General features: G+C 42.0%; 1 protein-coding gene across 1 annotated transcript in view; it reads left to right on the top strand.

Annotated features, from left to right (window-relative positions):
• Nucleotides 1–12,596, top strand: part of SEMA7A (semaphorin 7A (John Milton Hagen blood group)) — a 38,508-nt gene extending 25,912 nt beyond the window's left edge. Inside the window, exons 8-14 of the mRNA XM_044279844.1 lie at nt 826–998; nt 2,120–2,228; nt 2,727–2,913; nt 4,133–4,248; nt 6,551–6,705; nt 10,203–10,256; nt 12,020–12,596. Coding sequence (XP_044135779.1) covers nt 826–998; nt 2,120–2,228; nt 2,727–2,913; nt 4,133–4,248; nt 6,551–6,705; nt 10,203–10,256; nt 12,020–12,080 — 855 coding nt within the window. The 3' untranslated portion in view covers nt 12,081–12,596. The remainder of the gene's footprint in view (nt 1–825; nt 999–2,119; nt 2,229–2,726; nt 2,914–4,132; nt 4,249–6,550; nt 6,706–10,202; nt 10,257–12,019) is intronic.
• The last annotated feature ends 4,920 nt before the right edge of the window (nt 12,597–17,516 follow it).

Below are 17,516 nucleotides of genomic sequence, written 5' to 3'. Positions count from 1 at the left end.
ATTTATATCAAGCTGGCAGTTCAAGGGGAGTGTCCTTTCTGCTGCAGCTAAGGGGGCGTGTCCATGCTCTCCCTATCACAGCTCAGGAGGCATGTCTCAGCTCTCCCTATCACAACTCAGGAGGCATTTAAAGGCTGAAACTGAGCATGTGCGGCCTTCTCAGTGAGCCAAAGAAGAAACAAAAACAAACAAACAGCAGGTGGCGCTATACAGATACATTTTATTGAATGACATACATTTACAAAAGTATTCAGGTGCTAGTTTGAAAACTGTAGAATATTATTCGTGGGACAGCCCCTTGAAAGCAACGTATACCCTCCTCACAACATAAGTGATAAGTGTCTTTTTGGCAGGGGTCCGATTGGTGGGGCCCTCGCTGATCATGAGAAAGGAGGGCCATGCTTCTGGTGTGTATGGAACAGCAGACACTCTTAAGTGTCCACCTCTCCATTCAATTCGATGGGACTGCCGGAGGTATCTGGCATCTCCATTGAGCTGAATGGAGCTCCAGCACGCATACTGTCAGCCACTCCATTCAAATGGTACATCACAGGTCCTCATTTTTGTGATCGGTGGGGTCACAGCAGTCGAACCCCTGCCAGACAACCCTTTTAAGCATTCCACATGGTGGTATACTGCCTTTTTTGGAAATATGGTATTTCTACTGTTTTCTTCATTGTTTCTTTACATGTTTGCTATTTTCTTTTACAGTGTGCCACGGGCCAGTGTTATCATTTGTGGTTTACTATGTTTCACTTCTTATTCCACTTTCATTTTTGATAAAGGCACAATAACAACATTTTTATCCAAATTTTGCTTCTTCAGGAAGAGAGCGGATCAGCAAAACCCAATACCCGCAACGTATTTAGTACGGCACTGAAATCACATATGATATGTGGAAACCAATTAACTGGGCAATATTATCCACACCTACAAGACATCTACTATGTGCAAAGAAAATCAAAGAATGTGATTTATGGACTTTTCAAAAATGCCTGGTGAGATACCCGACAACAGCATTTGATTCTGCCCTATCTTTCAGACTATACATCCAAACCCTTACCAACTCCTGCCACTTCCAATGCAAAACATTTCTAGTCCCTCCTTAAAGTTCCAGTAAAAACGCTTATAGATGCCCTCACCATCTCCCACACACTACTGCAATATCCTTCTCTTTTGCCTCCCCTGTCATTCACTCAACTATGCTGCCAAGTTATCGGTAATTCACAGCACTCTACAGAAAAATGCAAGGAAGAGAAGTGTTCTTTATTGTGATTTTCACATAAGGTTTTAGAAGTTTATTATTTCCAATATTAGGTGGAGGAGATGTATGACAGAAGTGTAGTCCTTGATGAATGTAGCTTACTTCATGACAATCTGTCCTGGAACCTAATCTAAATGCTGCTGAGGATGCTGGAAATGATGCGCTTTCCAGCGTTAATATTTACGTTTGGTCTCCAATACTAGTTCTGGAAAGCTCTCCATTTCCAGCATCCACAGCGGCACTTAAGATTAAAATTGGGGACAGACTAAAGCAGGCATCCTCAAACTGCGGCCCTCCAGCTGTTGCAAAACTACAACTCCCAGCATGCCCGAACAGCCTACAGGTATCAACCTACAGCAGGGCATTGTGGGAGTTGTAGTTTTACAACATCTGGAGGGCCGCAGTTTGAGGATGCCTGGACTAAAGCATCATGAAGTAAGCCGCATACATTATGGACTACACTTCTGTCGTATATCTTCTCTGTCTACTATTGGAAATATTACACTTCTGAGACCTTATGCAAACTTCACTAAAATTTTAATACGGGGAAAAACTTTGAAGGGGCCACAGCGCTAAAGCCCTTTCCTTCTCAGTTTCTTTGAGTTTTTTTACTAGTCCCCCAATTGATTTGAAAGTCATGACAAATCCTAGCAATATCTCATCATTTTCTGTGAATGGAATAACCATTTAAGTATACATTATACACAGAGAACAGGAAACCACTCAACTCAAAATCTCAAACATGTCCCCAGCAACCAACCAGCCACTTTCCAGTGTGGTTTAGGAAAAAGACAACGCTGTTTTCTTTTCTTCTGTGACATGCCATGCTTGACTATGCTTTTCACATTGCTTTAGGAATCACAGTGCGGTGTGCTCTTATGAGGTTGAGCATATTGAACATCTTTTCAATACTTCAAGCTTGTTGGGTTCCTCTCAAAAAGACCTAAGGATTCGACCAGGAACGGTAATACTTCATTGCTGTTATCCTCAAAATACATACTGGACTGTAAAAAGTGTAAAGAGAGTGCAAGTTCATCAGGTTCTATCAGAATGTAACCTTTTATTGTAGACCTACAAGGTGGTCTCATTTTATATCCACATTTATTTATACGAAGGCAATAGCAAAGAAGAACTGGTCACACAAATTCTTGATGTTTGCTAGTTATACTGTACAGTGGAAGTCTCGATAAACATGCTCTTATGACCATGAATAAGACATCTATTCCCATACATTATAAGTTTTGATGAATACTCAAATATAAAATCAGTATAAAGGTGTTACACTCTGCATTAAATATAAAAAAAGTATTTCACAAAGTAAATGCATAATTCTAGTTGTGATATAAGATTATATACAGTAGTTACCTCTTTGCTCTACTTTTTTATGCCTGTTTTGCTATCTTTATTGGTCTACTTTTAGTTTTAGTGTTCATCATAATCTTATTGTACCCTCCAAATCCAGTGCCTTGAAACTCTCACCCCTGAGGAGACCTCAGAAGAGGCATCCAGCTATCCAGAACTAACAGACTGGTTGTGGCCATCAGCAAATAGGACTGTTTTCCAAAATCTTGAAAACTACAGAAAAATAGTAGTGGATGTGATAACCACAGTGAACCAGGAAACCTACAGTGTTATCATATTAGCCACAGGTAAATGCACCCAACTGAGATCCAGTTTTAAATCCATGAGTCACATCCAGTGAAACTGAATTATTTTAGATTCACCTACATCATGACCTTTAAAGAAGATTGTCAATAAGAATTATCAGTGCTCTTAAATCAAAGCAATTACCAGCAGGCACTAGAGTTCTGGGGTGCAGATGTTTGGGTGGTGCAGCAGAAAGAGCTCTCAAGGTTGATAAACTCTCAGGACAGCTGTTGGCCAAAGAGCAACTGACAGACAGAGGTTATCTTTACTGTTATGTTGCCCAAATGGCCACTTTACCTAAATGGTTAAAGCAAAGTAGACCAATTACATTAGAGTGCACACTGTTTTCATTCCAGGGACATCATTCCTAAAGGGTTTGTCCAGGATTAGACATTGAAAAGAATGGGGGTGAGCTACCTTACCTCACACAACAGGTGTGGCATTGTTTTTGCAAGACAGCAGCCTTATTTTTCTAATCCCTTGCAACCACTTTAATTTAAAGGGTAACTGTCTTGTGTTCATCAAAAAATAAATTTTAGCATATGTTACTGCTGCAGCAGCATTATGAATAAAGCAATCTTTAGTTTCTTCACATACCACTGTTTTCCTTGAGTTTTCCCTTCGTTTTAGGCTGTTTAAACATTTACAATATGATGGCTCCTCTGCCAGTTCTCAGTTCTCTGAAGCCAAAACTGCTTTCCCTCACTTCCCATACACACTTGCTAACTCAGGTATACATGCCTAGCTCTAATAAACTAGCAAATAAAATAAAAAGACAGTTACCCTTTAAAAGGGGATATATTTAACCTCAAGCTAAAGAAAGTTTCAGAATTCAATATGTATCCTTAAAATATATTGTGCCACTTCATTTCTCACCCCCTGCCCTGGTATATAACACAACCATATAGGAACAGTGCTACCCCAGTTATGTGCTGTCCAATATTACATCGGCAACAAAATGAGGTAATTGAAGATGGGGTCATGTGACCACAGTATAACACAGTTGATTGGATGGAATGTGACCGTAGCTGCTCTGTTTATATGGTACCATGTTATTTGGTGTCAAGGGATAGTGTGAAGTGACTTGTCCCCTGCTTAAAGCTTCCCGCACTCATTTTGTTGTCATTGGCCATTTGATATTAAGAGTACACTTTAACATCCAAAAGGTATTCAAGTTACAAATAAAATAGTTAACATAACCTTTCAATCTTATTGTCAAAGATGATGGAACTGTACACAAGGTGGTAGAGCTGAAAGATGGGGCTTTAAATATTCTTAAAGTGATCCCCTTTAAACATAAAGGAAGACTACAGTTCATGGAATTGGATCCAAAGGAGGTAAGAAGTGCGGCATGTAAGGTGCAACCTTCACTGACTATTTTGTGTGTGACTTTATAACTTATAGTTATTTTTTTCCCCTTTTACTTTGATCTTTAGAATTGCTGCATAGCACCCAACGTTTAAAAAAACGGAAAGAGGGACAACTCAATTTTTTGTACATTAAGACACACCTCAAGCCCACCCAATCTCTATCCATGCACACCCAATGGTGCTCAGTCACTTTTGTGTCCTCACACAGTAATAGCAGCTATTTGTGCCCCCTACTCACTAATGGCTCTTTCACATCTGCGTTCTTGTCTTCAGGCATAGAGTTCCGTCGTTGGGGCTCTATGCCGGAAGAATCCTGATCAGTTTTATCCTAATGCATTCTGAATGGAGTGAAATCCGTTCAGGATGCATCAGGATGTCCTCAGTTCCGGAACGTAACGTTTTTTGGCCGGAGAAAATACCGCAGCATGCTGCGCTTTTTGCTGCGGCCAAAAATCCTGAAGACTTGCCGCAAGGCCGGATCCAGAATTAATGCCCATTGAAAGGCATTGATCCGGATCCGGCCTTAAGCTAAACGTCGTTTCGGCGCATTGCCGGATCCGACGTTTAGCTTTTTCTGAATGGTTACCATGGCTGCCGGGACGCTAAAGTCCTGGCAGCCATGGTAAAGTGTAGCGGGGAGCGGGGGAGCAGCATACTTACCGTCCGTGCGGCTCCCGGGGCGCTCCAGAGTGACGTCAGGGCGCCCCACGCACATGGATGACGTGATCGCATGGCACGTCATCCATGCTCATGGGGCGCTCTGACGTCACTCTGGAGCGCCCCGGGAGCCGCGCGGACTGTAAGTATACCGCTCCCCACTACTACTATGGCAACCAGGACTTTAATAGCGTCCTGGCTGCCATAGTAACACTGAAAGCATTTTGAAGACGGATCAGTCTTCAAATGCTTTCAGTACACTTGCGTTTTTCCGGATCCGGCGTGTAATTCCGGCAAGTGGAGTACACGCCGGATCCGGACAACGCAAGTGTGAAAGAGGCCTAAGGATTTCCCCTTAATGCCCCAAGAATGTCAAACAGTTTTGATGCCACTTAATGCCTCTCAGGCAGTATGATGTCCCTTTAGTATCTCTGACAAAGTGTAATCCCCACCCCCCACACAGTATGATGCCCCTTTCGCGCCCTTGACATAGTGTTATGGCCCAATAAGTGCCCTCACACAGTATAATGTTCCTCACACAGTGTGATGCCACCTTAAGTGGTCCTACACATTATGATGCTCGATGCGTACCCCACGAAGTACTCATTTAAGTGGTCCCCACACAGTATGATGCGTCCATAAGTGCCCCCACAGAATAATACCTCTTTAATACTTCCAAATTGGATGTTCACCTTCCCCATGTTCCTATTCCAAAGTCTGCTCTGTCTCCTGTCTGTTGCTAGACATAGCAGGTGTGATGACATCACTGTATCATGCCTGCTGTGCTGAACCATTGTCAGCAGGTAGCTGATCGCTCCCTACTCTATTATTATATTCAACTGTATCTGCATCCTGAAGATGTAGTCACAGTTGTAGTCAGGACATACAGCAGCTGGGACAATGGCAGGCTTGTGGGCGTGGGAGATTGGAGTAAGTTAAAGGTAGTTATATAGTGGCCAATGAGGAACCATGGAGGCACAAAGTGGTTCCCTCTAAAGTGACTAGTGAACCCCTACAAGGGTCTATAGTCAAGACAGGCTGTGGCAGAGGGTTACCCCTCAAACAGCGACACTGTACGACATACTGCCTGTCCTACAGTTACTTTGGTACAATCTGACCTAGTTGGATCAGCTAGAGATTTGAGATCCCCAACTACAAGGACTGCAATGTAAAATTGAGACTTTAGTCAGGGATGTTACAGGAATGACGAATTTTGTGTTAGTAGGATTTATGTGAGTCACATTAAAATGATATCAACTCATGCGTTTCATACAATACTGTAATGACTGGGTCCTAGTGGAGCATAGGTAGACCATGTCATACAGTTACATTAATTTATTACCCAAGCCTGACTTACTGTATCAATCTAAATTTACTTTAGAATATGACTATGGCTTATGTTTCATAATGAAGCATCACATTGCTGGATTCTGTAGTTTCATCTGCTTTGTTGTCTATAGATATGTCAGCAGTAGTGGGTTTATCGTCTCCTTGAGATATCATTTAACAGTGATTCATAGTCTGGTGGGATGTGTGATACATTCACACTGGAAGGATGCGTGGTTAGTTAAATGTTTGCTGGGTTACTCACATCTTTGTGATTTTTGTGTAGCACATGTTGTATATGGGAACTACTCGAGAAATTTCCAGACTATCACTTGATGACTGTTCGGCCTATAGCACAAGCTGCATGGACTGTATTCAGGCAAGAGACCCCTTCTGTGGTTGGATTGATGGAAAATGTGACTCAGTCCTAAAGCATAACAGGTATGTCATACAATTAACCATACCAAACACTCATTCATTTTGCATCAAGCCTTTTCTGCAGCCCTATGAATTGAACATGAATGAGGCCACTGTTTAGTCTGTTCAGATGTTTCTTCACTATCTAACAGATGCTAGGTTTACAAGGGCAGCGGCTAAGGTGTCCATATGGGTTGTAAATTAGATTCCATAGTAGTAGTTCCATGGAGTAGTTTCATAGCAAGCTCCCAGACTGTGGAAATATGTAGAGGATGAAACGGTTAACAGAAATTGTCACTCTTGGGCACCAGGTCCTAGGTGTGTGTGCCACCTCTTGCCTCCCCCATAACCACTTCCCTGCTTTCGGAGCAGATAAGATCAGACATAAGCTTTTCTGACATTTATAAGTTCAGCTTGTTACTTTTTTAGAGTGTTTCCGCAAAAACTATTTCTATTTTATTACTTCCTCAAAATGTCATCATGCCGATTCTCGTCACGTATTTAAAGGGACTCTATCAGCAGATTTGTACCTATGACACTGGCTGACCTGTTACATTTGCACTTGGCAGCTGAAGGCATCTGTGTTGGTCCCATCTTCATATGTGCCTGTATTGCTGAGAAAAATAATGTTTTAATAAATGCAAATGAGCCTCTAGGAGCAACGCTGGGGGGGAAGGGGACATCCTTTCCACTTAGATTGACAGGGCCAGGTAGTGTAAACATCAATTAAAGTTGTAAACATCAATTAAAGTGCAGAGGGCACGGCAGTTGCAGAGAGATCCTGTAGGTGTAATGGCAACGTCTCCCGTTGCTCCTAGAGGCTCATTTGCCTATATTACAACCTAATTTTTCTCAGCAGTGCAGACACATATAAACATGGGACCAACACAGATGTCTTCAGCTGCCCAGTGCACATGTAACAGGTCATCCAGTTTCATATGTACAAATCTGCTGACAGATGCCCTTTAAGGTTTTTTGACTGGAATTACTTTTTGGTTTTAATTGGAAGTAGACAAAAAGATATTTCATACAATACAAACTTTTCTCTCATTCATATTTTGTGAAATATTGTGCATTTGCATTGCCCAAAATGATGATAATAAGCTACTCGCATGATTGTACCTTTTACTAGTGAAAGAGCTTATCTATTGTAAACCTATCCTCACGATAGGTCTTCAACATGATATCCTTGGGGGTCCAACTTTTGGTAACCCCCCATTTACTCTTTAAAGGGGCCATGGCACTTTTATCATGTATATCACGCACAGCACCATACATTGGAATGCACTGCAGAAAGGCCATGTGACTGACGTCACTTGCAGTCAGGTCCATAAATATTGGGACATTGGCACAATTCTAACATTTGTGGCTCTATACACCACCACAATGGATTTGAAATTAAACGAACAAGATGTGCTTTAACTGCAGACTGTCAGCTTTAATTTGAGGGCATCATGCCAAATCAGGTAAACGGTGTAGGAATTACAACAGTGTGAATATGTGCCTCCCACTTGTTAAGGGACCAAAAGTAATGGGGCAGAATAATAATCATAAATTAAACTTTCACTTTTTAATACTTGGTTGCAAATCCTTTGCAGTCAATTACAGCCTGAAGTCTGGAACACATAGACATCACCAGACGCTGGGTTTCATCCCTGGTGATGCTCTGCCAGGCCTCTACTGCAACTGTCTTCAGTTCCTGCTTGTTCTTGGGGCATTTTCCCTTCAGTTTTGTCTTCAGCAAGTGAAATGCATGCTCAATCGGATTCAGGTCAGGTGATTGACTTGGCCATTGCATAACATTCCACTTCTTTCCCTTAAAAGCTCTTCGGTTGCTTTTGCAGTATGATTTGGGTCATTGTCCATCTGCACTGTGAAGCGCCGTCCAATGAGTTCTGAAGCATTTGGCTTAATATGAGCAGATAATATTGCCCGAAACACTTCAGAATTCATCCTGCTGCTTTTGTAAGCAGTCACATCATCAATAAATACAAGAGAACCAGTTCCATTGGCAGCCAGACATGCCCACGTCATGGCACTACCACCACCATACTTCACTGATGAGGTGGTATGCTTAGGATCATGAGCAGTTCCTTTCCTTCTCCATACTCTTCTCTTCCCATCACTCTCGTACAAGTTGATCTTGGTCTCATCTGTCCATAGGATGTTGTTCCAGAACTGTGAAGGCTTTTTTAGATGTCGTTTGGCAAACTCTAATCTGGCCTTCCTGTTTTTGAGGCTCACCAATGGTTTACATCTTGTGGCGAACCCTCTGTATTCACTCTGGTGAAGTCTTCTCTTGATTGTTGACTTTGACACACAAACACCTACCTCCTGGAGAGTGTTCTTGATCTGGCCAACTGTTGTGAAGGGTGTTTTCTTCACCAGGGAAAGAATTCTTCGGTCATCCACCACAGTTGTTTCCCGTGGTCTTCCGGGTCTTTTAGTGTTGCTGAGCTCACCGGTGTGTTCCTTCTTTTTAAGAATGTTCCAAACAGTTGTTTTGGCCACGTCTAATGTTTTTGCTATCTCTCTGATGGATTTGTTTTGTTTTTTCAGCCTAATGATGGCTTGCTTCACTGATAGTGACAGCTCTTTGGATCTCATCTTGAGAGTTGACAGCAACAGATTCCAAATGCAAATAGCACACTTGAAATTAACTCTGGACCTTTTATCTGCTCATTGTAATTGGGATAATGAGGGAATAACACATACCTGGCCATTGAACAACTGAGAAGCCAATTGTCCCATTATTTTTGGTCCCTTCAAAATATGCAAACTGTTGTAATTCCTACACCGTTCACCTGATTTGGATGTAAATACCCTCAAATTAAAGCTAACTTTCTGCAGTTAAAGCACATCTTGTTTGTTTCATTTCAAATCCATTGTGGTGGTGTACAGAGCCCAAAATGTTAGAATTGTGTTGATGTCCCAATATTTATGGACCCGACTGTAAGTGACGTCAAAGGTCTAAAGAAGAGGCTACCGTGGTACCTTCAAACAGCTGAGAGTTGGACTCTCACCAATCTGATATTGACAACCTATCCTAAGGAAAGGTCATCAATATTTCGGTTCTGGAAAACCCTTTAATGGCCATGAAAATTCTAAAGTAGAAACGATAAATGTTCCTTCCAGTGGAGCAGATTTTTTTTCATCCAGAACCAATTGTTTTGGGTAGAAATAACAATCATAACATACTTGGATAAGGCATATTCACACGTCATATGATATAATGCTTGCTGCTATATGACTACAACATGTGAATGCACTCACTCAAAATCTAGTCTTTACCTCTATGGCTAGCATTAGGCATGATTCCTCAGAGCAGCTAAGTCTGTGCTACAAATGGTCAATTGAAACTGAAAAGTACACTGCACATACCTAGTGATGTGGGATTAACTAGAACGTGGTAAAAAAAAAAATCTGGTCTATCATTATACTGCAAAAAATAGCTTCCTTTATGGCTAGTCTAAGCCGAAGTTTAACTTCCTACATTTAACATGTTCATTCTCTCTTAACAGCTCCATGTTACTTCAGAACCTGAAACAGAATGCTTATATGCAACCAGGAAAAGGGTGAGTATATCCATACATATATTGGATATATGCACAAATGTTACAGGAACAATATAAAAGCATAAATCAGCACAGACAGAATGTTCATGAGAGGTCATTGAGGGGGCTGGTGAACATGTGGTCAGACTGAAAGTCTGATGGATTTATCACACAATAGCTTTTTTCAGCTCCTATTTACTGTGAAACACAGAAGTCACAGAACTAGTGTAAAAATGTTAATAAAACCCTATTGCAGCATTTTTAGCCAAAATACACATACATCAGTAGTTAAAAAATATGGCTCCAAAGGTGTCCATAGCCTCTAAGACCTGTTATTAGACAGGTGTAATATGGTGATCGCAGTTTTCTAGTTTGTAGTGTTGGGTGGTTTCAAAACAAGTTGAAAACAAGATGTCTTACAAAAATCTGTCAGACAATGCAGAGAATGTAATCTTCTTTTGGATCCTTCTATGTTTAGCCTAATAATAATAGCATAGTAATAAAAATACAATGATAATAGATCTGAAGAGGCCAGGCCTATAAAAGGGGTGGGGGATTTGCCTCCATGGTCTTGTTCCGCAGACAGAATGCTACCTGAGTCAACACAGAGACAACACAGCTTGAGCCTCAGAGGTTCTCTTTTAGGCAATCAGCCAGATACATTCCAAAACTTTAAAGGGGTTTTACATGTTTGGGTAGGGGGGGAGGTGGAAAACCCATTTTCCTGATTAGCCCTGTGAAAAAAAGCATACTCACCTGTTTCTTGGCCCTGGCTCCTGGCACCTTCACTCCACGGCCTCCACTGCGCTCTCTGGATGTAAACTGGCTGCAGCAGTGTCAAACAGGAAGTTTACACCCAGAGAGCCGCTGAGACCATTGTGCAAAGGAGCTGAGAGGTGCACAAACCCTTTAGAAGTGTAGAGGGTCTGTATCTGCTGTGGGGGTTAGCTCTTCTCCGGGGGTCATTCACACAAGTATCGTTGCCAGACACCAAGTTTCAGGTCCAAACATCGCTTTATTTGGCACCTCAGCAAACCAAACATAAATTATACAAAATAAACACCTGCCCGGCTGGGCTCTAACTAAACATATAATAATCTGACTCACCTAAAGGACCGTTCACACACGGTCATAACATGCAGCTTTTTCAGCCCAATAGTCCAACAGCCTCCAGGCCGTAGCAAATGCAAGTCCCTTTGGGGGATTGTGGTCCAGCGGTCCTCCCGACTCTGACCTTGTGGCCCTTGTGCCACAGGCATCACTGCGTTGCCCAAGTTCCAGGCTGTCACTTAGCCCACACACACAGAGCCTCAACAGGCCTCTGTTTCTGGAAAACACACTCTCCTTCCCCAGACTGGGAACCACACCCAAGTCCAGCAACAGGATTAAATACCATCCCTGGACATGGGAATATTCCAAAATTCTGGACTGGAGCATGGGGAACAGGCACCCACCCAACACATTGCCTGTTCCCAGTAAAAGCCCGCCCTGGACTAGCTAGGAGCCAGCTCAGCAAAGTAGCTTGGTGTCCACCAGCTAGCTTAGTGGCCACCTATATCTAGGGCCTTTACTCCACCAAGGCCAGGACTCTTGGTGACACGCTCCTGGTGAAAACACCCCTTTTTCATGCTTCCCCGGGACTTTACTGCACTCATCACTATTCACATTGCCACACTGCTGAAATGTATTTTATGTTATGGTCATACAAGATTGTTAATTTACTTCTAGTTTTATATTTAAATGAGTTAATTAAATCCAGATCTGCTATTTTTTCTTTTTCTTAGAGTCATCAATAATGTACCTAAAAGGAAATCGGCCTCTATCCACAGAGACACAGGCGTTTGAAACACAGTATTTTTTGACATGTCCAACCATGTCTAAGCATGCCAGTTACACCTGGAAAAACGGTGACACGGAAATGGAAAAATGTAACTCCAGTCGTGACATCTGTGAACTGATCATCAATAAAGTCGCCTACCCTGGGGAATACAAATGTATAGTGAAGGAATTGGACACAGAACGTGCAGTATTAAGCTATAAATTTGAGGAATTTAACATCGCCACCCAGATTCAGTGTATCTGGCTTCTGCTATTGCCTATTCAGTTACTGTTGTTAATGTGATACATCTAGCTGCTTTGCTAGTGATTAGTTAGTTACTTACTGTAGGTCATCTCTGATTGACAGTTTCCAACTGATAAGTAAACTTGCAGAGAAGCTACACCAGCATTCTACTGGAGCCCATGCCTGTCAGATACTAGCTGACCAAAAAGGTTAAAATCAAATACTCAATTAGGCTGGCTCACAGTATCTTTGCATACATATGCATTTATTAAACCAATAAAAGAGTCAAATTAAAAACACGTTGATGCATAACCATATTCCCATTAACATACAAATATGTACTTAAATGACCTCTTTGCTCTCCAAACTTGTCTTGTATACCAATAATTCCCTGGTATATATAGCACTTCTGGTATTTATAACGTACAGCCAGTTACTTGAATCAGGCTGGTTCTATCAATGTCATGTAACTCAGAGATAACGTTACCGGTAGTTGGAACCCTCCTGGTTCAGAGGATTATGCCCTAGTACGATGACATTTTTGTATGTTAGAAATTCCGCGCTCAAGCAGCGCTTGTTCCTGCCTCGCTTCCCGATGAGCAAACTGTGAGTCACTGTGGCGTCCCACGTGACCAGCCAAGGGCATGGGTGCGGCGATTCGTATTGGTGTGGCGCACTGCAGGCCGCAGTGATGCAGGACGTAGCTGGTATAGCAGAGTTCTGTGAGTATAACAAACTTCTGTGGATGTAACGGATGCCTTTGGTCTATCCCGATCTTGTTTGGCCGTGCTCGAGATTCAATTCACACAGGCCCAAAACAAAAAATATCAGCGTAATTTCTCTGCAGCAGACAAAAAAAAACATTCAGAGAGCTGGGTACGCATACACACTAATAAATGCATAGATATTCAAAGATACTGTGAGCCAGCCTAATTGAGTATTTGAGTTTCCAACTTATAGCTATGTTCTTACACAGCGTAGGACAACATATGGGTTATGTGGATTCTTTTACATACACAAGGGGTCATATATGAAGTGTCGGCAAGGTAAAACGATCTTTAATTCAACAGAAAATACCTGTATTTTTCGCCGTATAAGACGCACTTTTTCTCCCCCCAAAATGTGTCTTATATGGCGAATGCAGTCAGTTTTACATCGCAAGAGCAAGCGGGGACTCGGGGAGGGACTGGGAGGAGGAGCTGGGGGCCGGCAATAGCGGCGGGGCGGTGCAGTCACTGTACTATAGCTCCGGTGTACTAATATAATATGTCTTATTCAATTAATAGTTATTAAATATGCCCCTTTATTCCTAATAGTACCTTAAATCCTAAGCGCTTCAGTACAATGCAGGCCGGGCGGGCGGCAGCGTAACTCCCTGATGTCACGTGCCTGCGCCGCCTACTTTATGAATGAAGCAGGCGGCGCTGGCAAGTGACGTCAGTGAGTGACGCGCCGGCCGCCCGGCCTGCCTGCCAGCATTGTACTGAAGCGGTTAGGATTTAACGTACTATTAGGAATAAAGGGGCATATTTAATAACGATTAATTGAATAAGACATATTATATTTGTATACTGGAGCGGCGGGGGATCTGTGGATGGCACAGTTATGGGCTGGGAGGGTTTGTGGATGGCACAGTTATGGGCTGGGAGGGTCTGTGGATGACACATGTATAACAGTGGCATCCACAGATCTCCCCCTGTAACAGTGCCAGCCACAGATCCCCCCATAACAGTGTCCATCATCCACAGATCCCCCATAACAGTGTCTGTCATTCACAGATCCCCCATAACAGTGTCCATCATCCACAGATCCCCCCATAACAGTGTCCGTCATCCACAGATCCCCCATAACAGTGTCCGTCATCCACAGATCCCCCCATAACAGTGTCCGTCATCCACAGATCCCCCCATAACAGTGTCCGTCATCCACAGATCCCCCCATAACAGTGTCCGTCATCCACAGATACCCCCATAACAGTGTCCGTCATCCACAGATCCCCCCATAACAGTGTCCGTCATCCACAGATCCCCCCATAACAGTGTCCGTCATCCACAGATCCCCAGTAATAGTGCCATCCACAGACCACCATTAGTTCCAAACCCACCAAACACACAGCACACCTTTTGATGAAAAATATATTTTGTCTTATTTTCCCCCCAAAAACCTAGGTGCGTCTTATACGGCGAAAAATACGGTATATAATAATTATTATTATTTTACTCAATCAGTATGTCTCTGTAGCAGACAGTTGCTTATATAGATCCAACAAATCCTGCAGCACTGGAGTGTAATCACTGACTTCTATGTTCAGTTTAACCCTTTCAGGACCAAAGGTGTTTTGTTTTTGTTTGTTTTTTGAGTTTTTGTTTTGCGCTCCCTGCCTTCACAGAGCCATAACTTTTTTATTTGTCTGTTCACATAGCCATATGAGGGTTTTGTTTTTTGCGGCACAAGTTGTACTTTTCAACGCCACCATTTAATATTGCATATGATGTAGTGAGAAGCTGGAAAAAATGAGGTTAAATTGCAAAAACAAAGCAATTCCACCACAGTTTTACAGTTTTTTTAATTAAGACGTTTGGTGTACGATAAAACTGACTAGTTACTTTTATTCTACAGGTCAGTACAATACCTTATATGTATAGTTTTTCTTACGTTTTAATAGTGATATAAAAATTAAATTACAAATTTTTGTTGCCATATTTTGACCCCTATAACTTTTTGGTAATTATTTGTACGGCGCTGTAATGGAGGCTCATATTTTTGCGGGGCAATCTGATCTTTTCATTGATACCATTCTGGGGTGTGTATGACTTTTTGATCACTTTTAATTTAATTCTTTGTAGAAAATGAAGCGACCAAAACGGCAAATCGGCCATTTGGACGCTTTTTTCCTTTTCGCTGTTTATATTTTTATACTATGGGCGTTTTCGCACATTGCGACACCCATGATGTGTATTTTGTATTTTTTTTATTTTACTTTATTTTTATTTGGGGAAAAAGGGGGTGATTTGAATTTTTATGTTTTTTTTCATTTATTTATTTTTTTTAAACTTTTCTTTTTACACTTTTTTATAGTTCCCATAGGGAACTATAACATTCAATCATCTGATTACTATTATCATAGACTCCAGTGCACTTGCATTGAAGTCTATAATGATTTCACTACTTTCCTATGGAGCCCTATTACAGGCAAGGGCTCCATAGGAAATACTATGCAGCACGGGCTGCTGAATACATGCTCCAGCTCCTCCTATCGCCTCACGGTGGAGCTGGAGCACAACCGAAAGTGCGCACTTTCAGTTTCAACACGCTCTCATGCCGTGGTCACGATTGACCACAGCATCTGAGGGGTTAAATGTCCACGATCGACATTATTGCCGGTTGCGGAGATGAGCCGCGGATGTGTGCTAAAAGAAGCAGACGGTCACCCGCGGCTATGGCGCCCGCAGCAGACAGGAGCGGGTGCCATCTTTAAACACCCGCCCAGCGCCGTACATGTACAGCGCTGGGCGTGAAAGGGTTAATTTCCCTACACTTTTTTTTAGTAGGTCAGTTTTTATAGAAAGTGAATTAAACTTTTTCTTTGTGAGATTCTTATATTGATGACATCTCCTCAGGATAGGTCACCAATATTAGATTGGTGGAGTCTGGTTCTCAGCACCTTACGCCGATCAGCTGTTTGAGGAGGCTACGGCGCTCTGGTGAGCGCCATGGCCTCCTCGCAGCTTACCAAGCATAGTGCTTTCTATTGGATAGCAGCTGTGCTTTGTATTGCAGTTCAGTGCCAATCACCTGAATGGTACCGAGCTGCTTGTAGGCCACGTGATCGATGAACATGACGTCACTGGCCTGCGAGGGGATGCCAGGTATCGGACCCCCTCCAATCAGATATTGATTACCTATTCCAAGGATAAGTCATTAATATCAGAATATCGGAAAACCCTTTTCTGACATGATGATTTTCCATTTTTGCATTTTCATTTTCACTCCCTGCCTTTCCAGAGCCATAACCTTTTTATTTTTCCGTTCACATAACTGTATGATGTCTTGTTTAATGTGGTTCAAGTTGGACTTTATATTGGCACCATTTTACCCTCATATTAGGAAGATGAAAAAAAATTCCAAATGAGGTGTAATTGGAAAAAAAAAACAACGCAATTCTGCCATAGTTTCCCTATGTGGTAAAACTGACCAGTTCCCTTCATTCTCTGGGTCAGTATGATGATACCAAATTTATATAGTATTTCCTGAATTTTAATGCTGAAAAAAAAAAACTTTAGAATTTTTTTTTTTTTTTATTGCATCACCGTGTTCTGACCCTCATACTATTTTATATTTATGGCTATGGAGCTGTGTGAGAGCGCAATATGTAGTTTTCAGTGATGCTATTTTGGAGTGTGCATGCCATTTTCTTCATTTTTTGGGGGGAGGTGAAGCGAAGTAAAAATAGCAAATTGGGCAGTTTGATATTTTTTTTTTCCATTACGGTGTTCACTGGGATACATCTTTTTATTTTAGTAGCAAAATCATTTTGGGGCACATTAGTGCAACTCATCTTTCTTTTTTATTGTTAATTTATTTATACTTCTATTATGGGAAAAGGGAGTGATTTAAATTTTTATATTTTTTTTATTTTATTTTCCCTTTTTTTACACATATTTTAGGTCCTCTTGGGAAGTGAATGAATTACCATTGCAGCCTATGGGAGTTGCACTGCGTGCCACCTCCAGGCCTGCATTGGAACTACTGTTGTGGTAGTCTTGGATCATTCATAATGATCAAATCTATCACAAGGAACAAATGACTTCCCCAGATCATTAGCCCCCGGCGTGTGCTGTGTAAAGACCAGCTTTTAGACCCGACATCCGCTGTACATGTACGGTGAATGTCGGTAAAGGGGTTAATCTATGAGTATGCTTTGGATTATGGGAGGAGGACTGGCCACTGTAGTGACAGACATAATTCCTTTAAAGGGAGTCTGTCACCTGCTTTGAGTGTTTTAGACCGCTTATATCGCGTTATAGAACAATTGCCCACCATTAAAATAGTACCTGTATTGTGTATTTCCCACATAGAGATCATGAAAAAACAAAGTTATGCTAATTAGGGCATGCAGGTGCCCAGGCTCGTTGCTGATGTGCCCAGATAACCTCTCCCCTTTCAGTCTTCTGGCCCACCCTAGGACGCACGTGATCTCCGAGCCAGAGGAGGATGAG

Source organism: Bufo gargarizans, chromosome 2 (assembly GCF_014858855.1).
Source record: "Bufo gargarizans isolate SCDJY-AF-19 chromosome 2, ASM1485885v1, whole genome shotgun sequence".
Lineage (NCBI taxonomy): Eukaryota > Metazoa > Chordata > Amphibia > Anura > Bufonidae > Bufo > Bufo gargarizans.
This window is presented reverse-complemented; position numbering and strand designations above follow the sequence as displayed.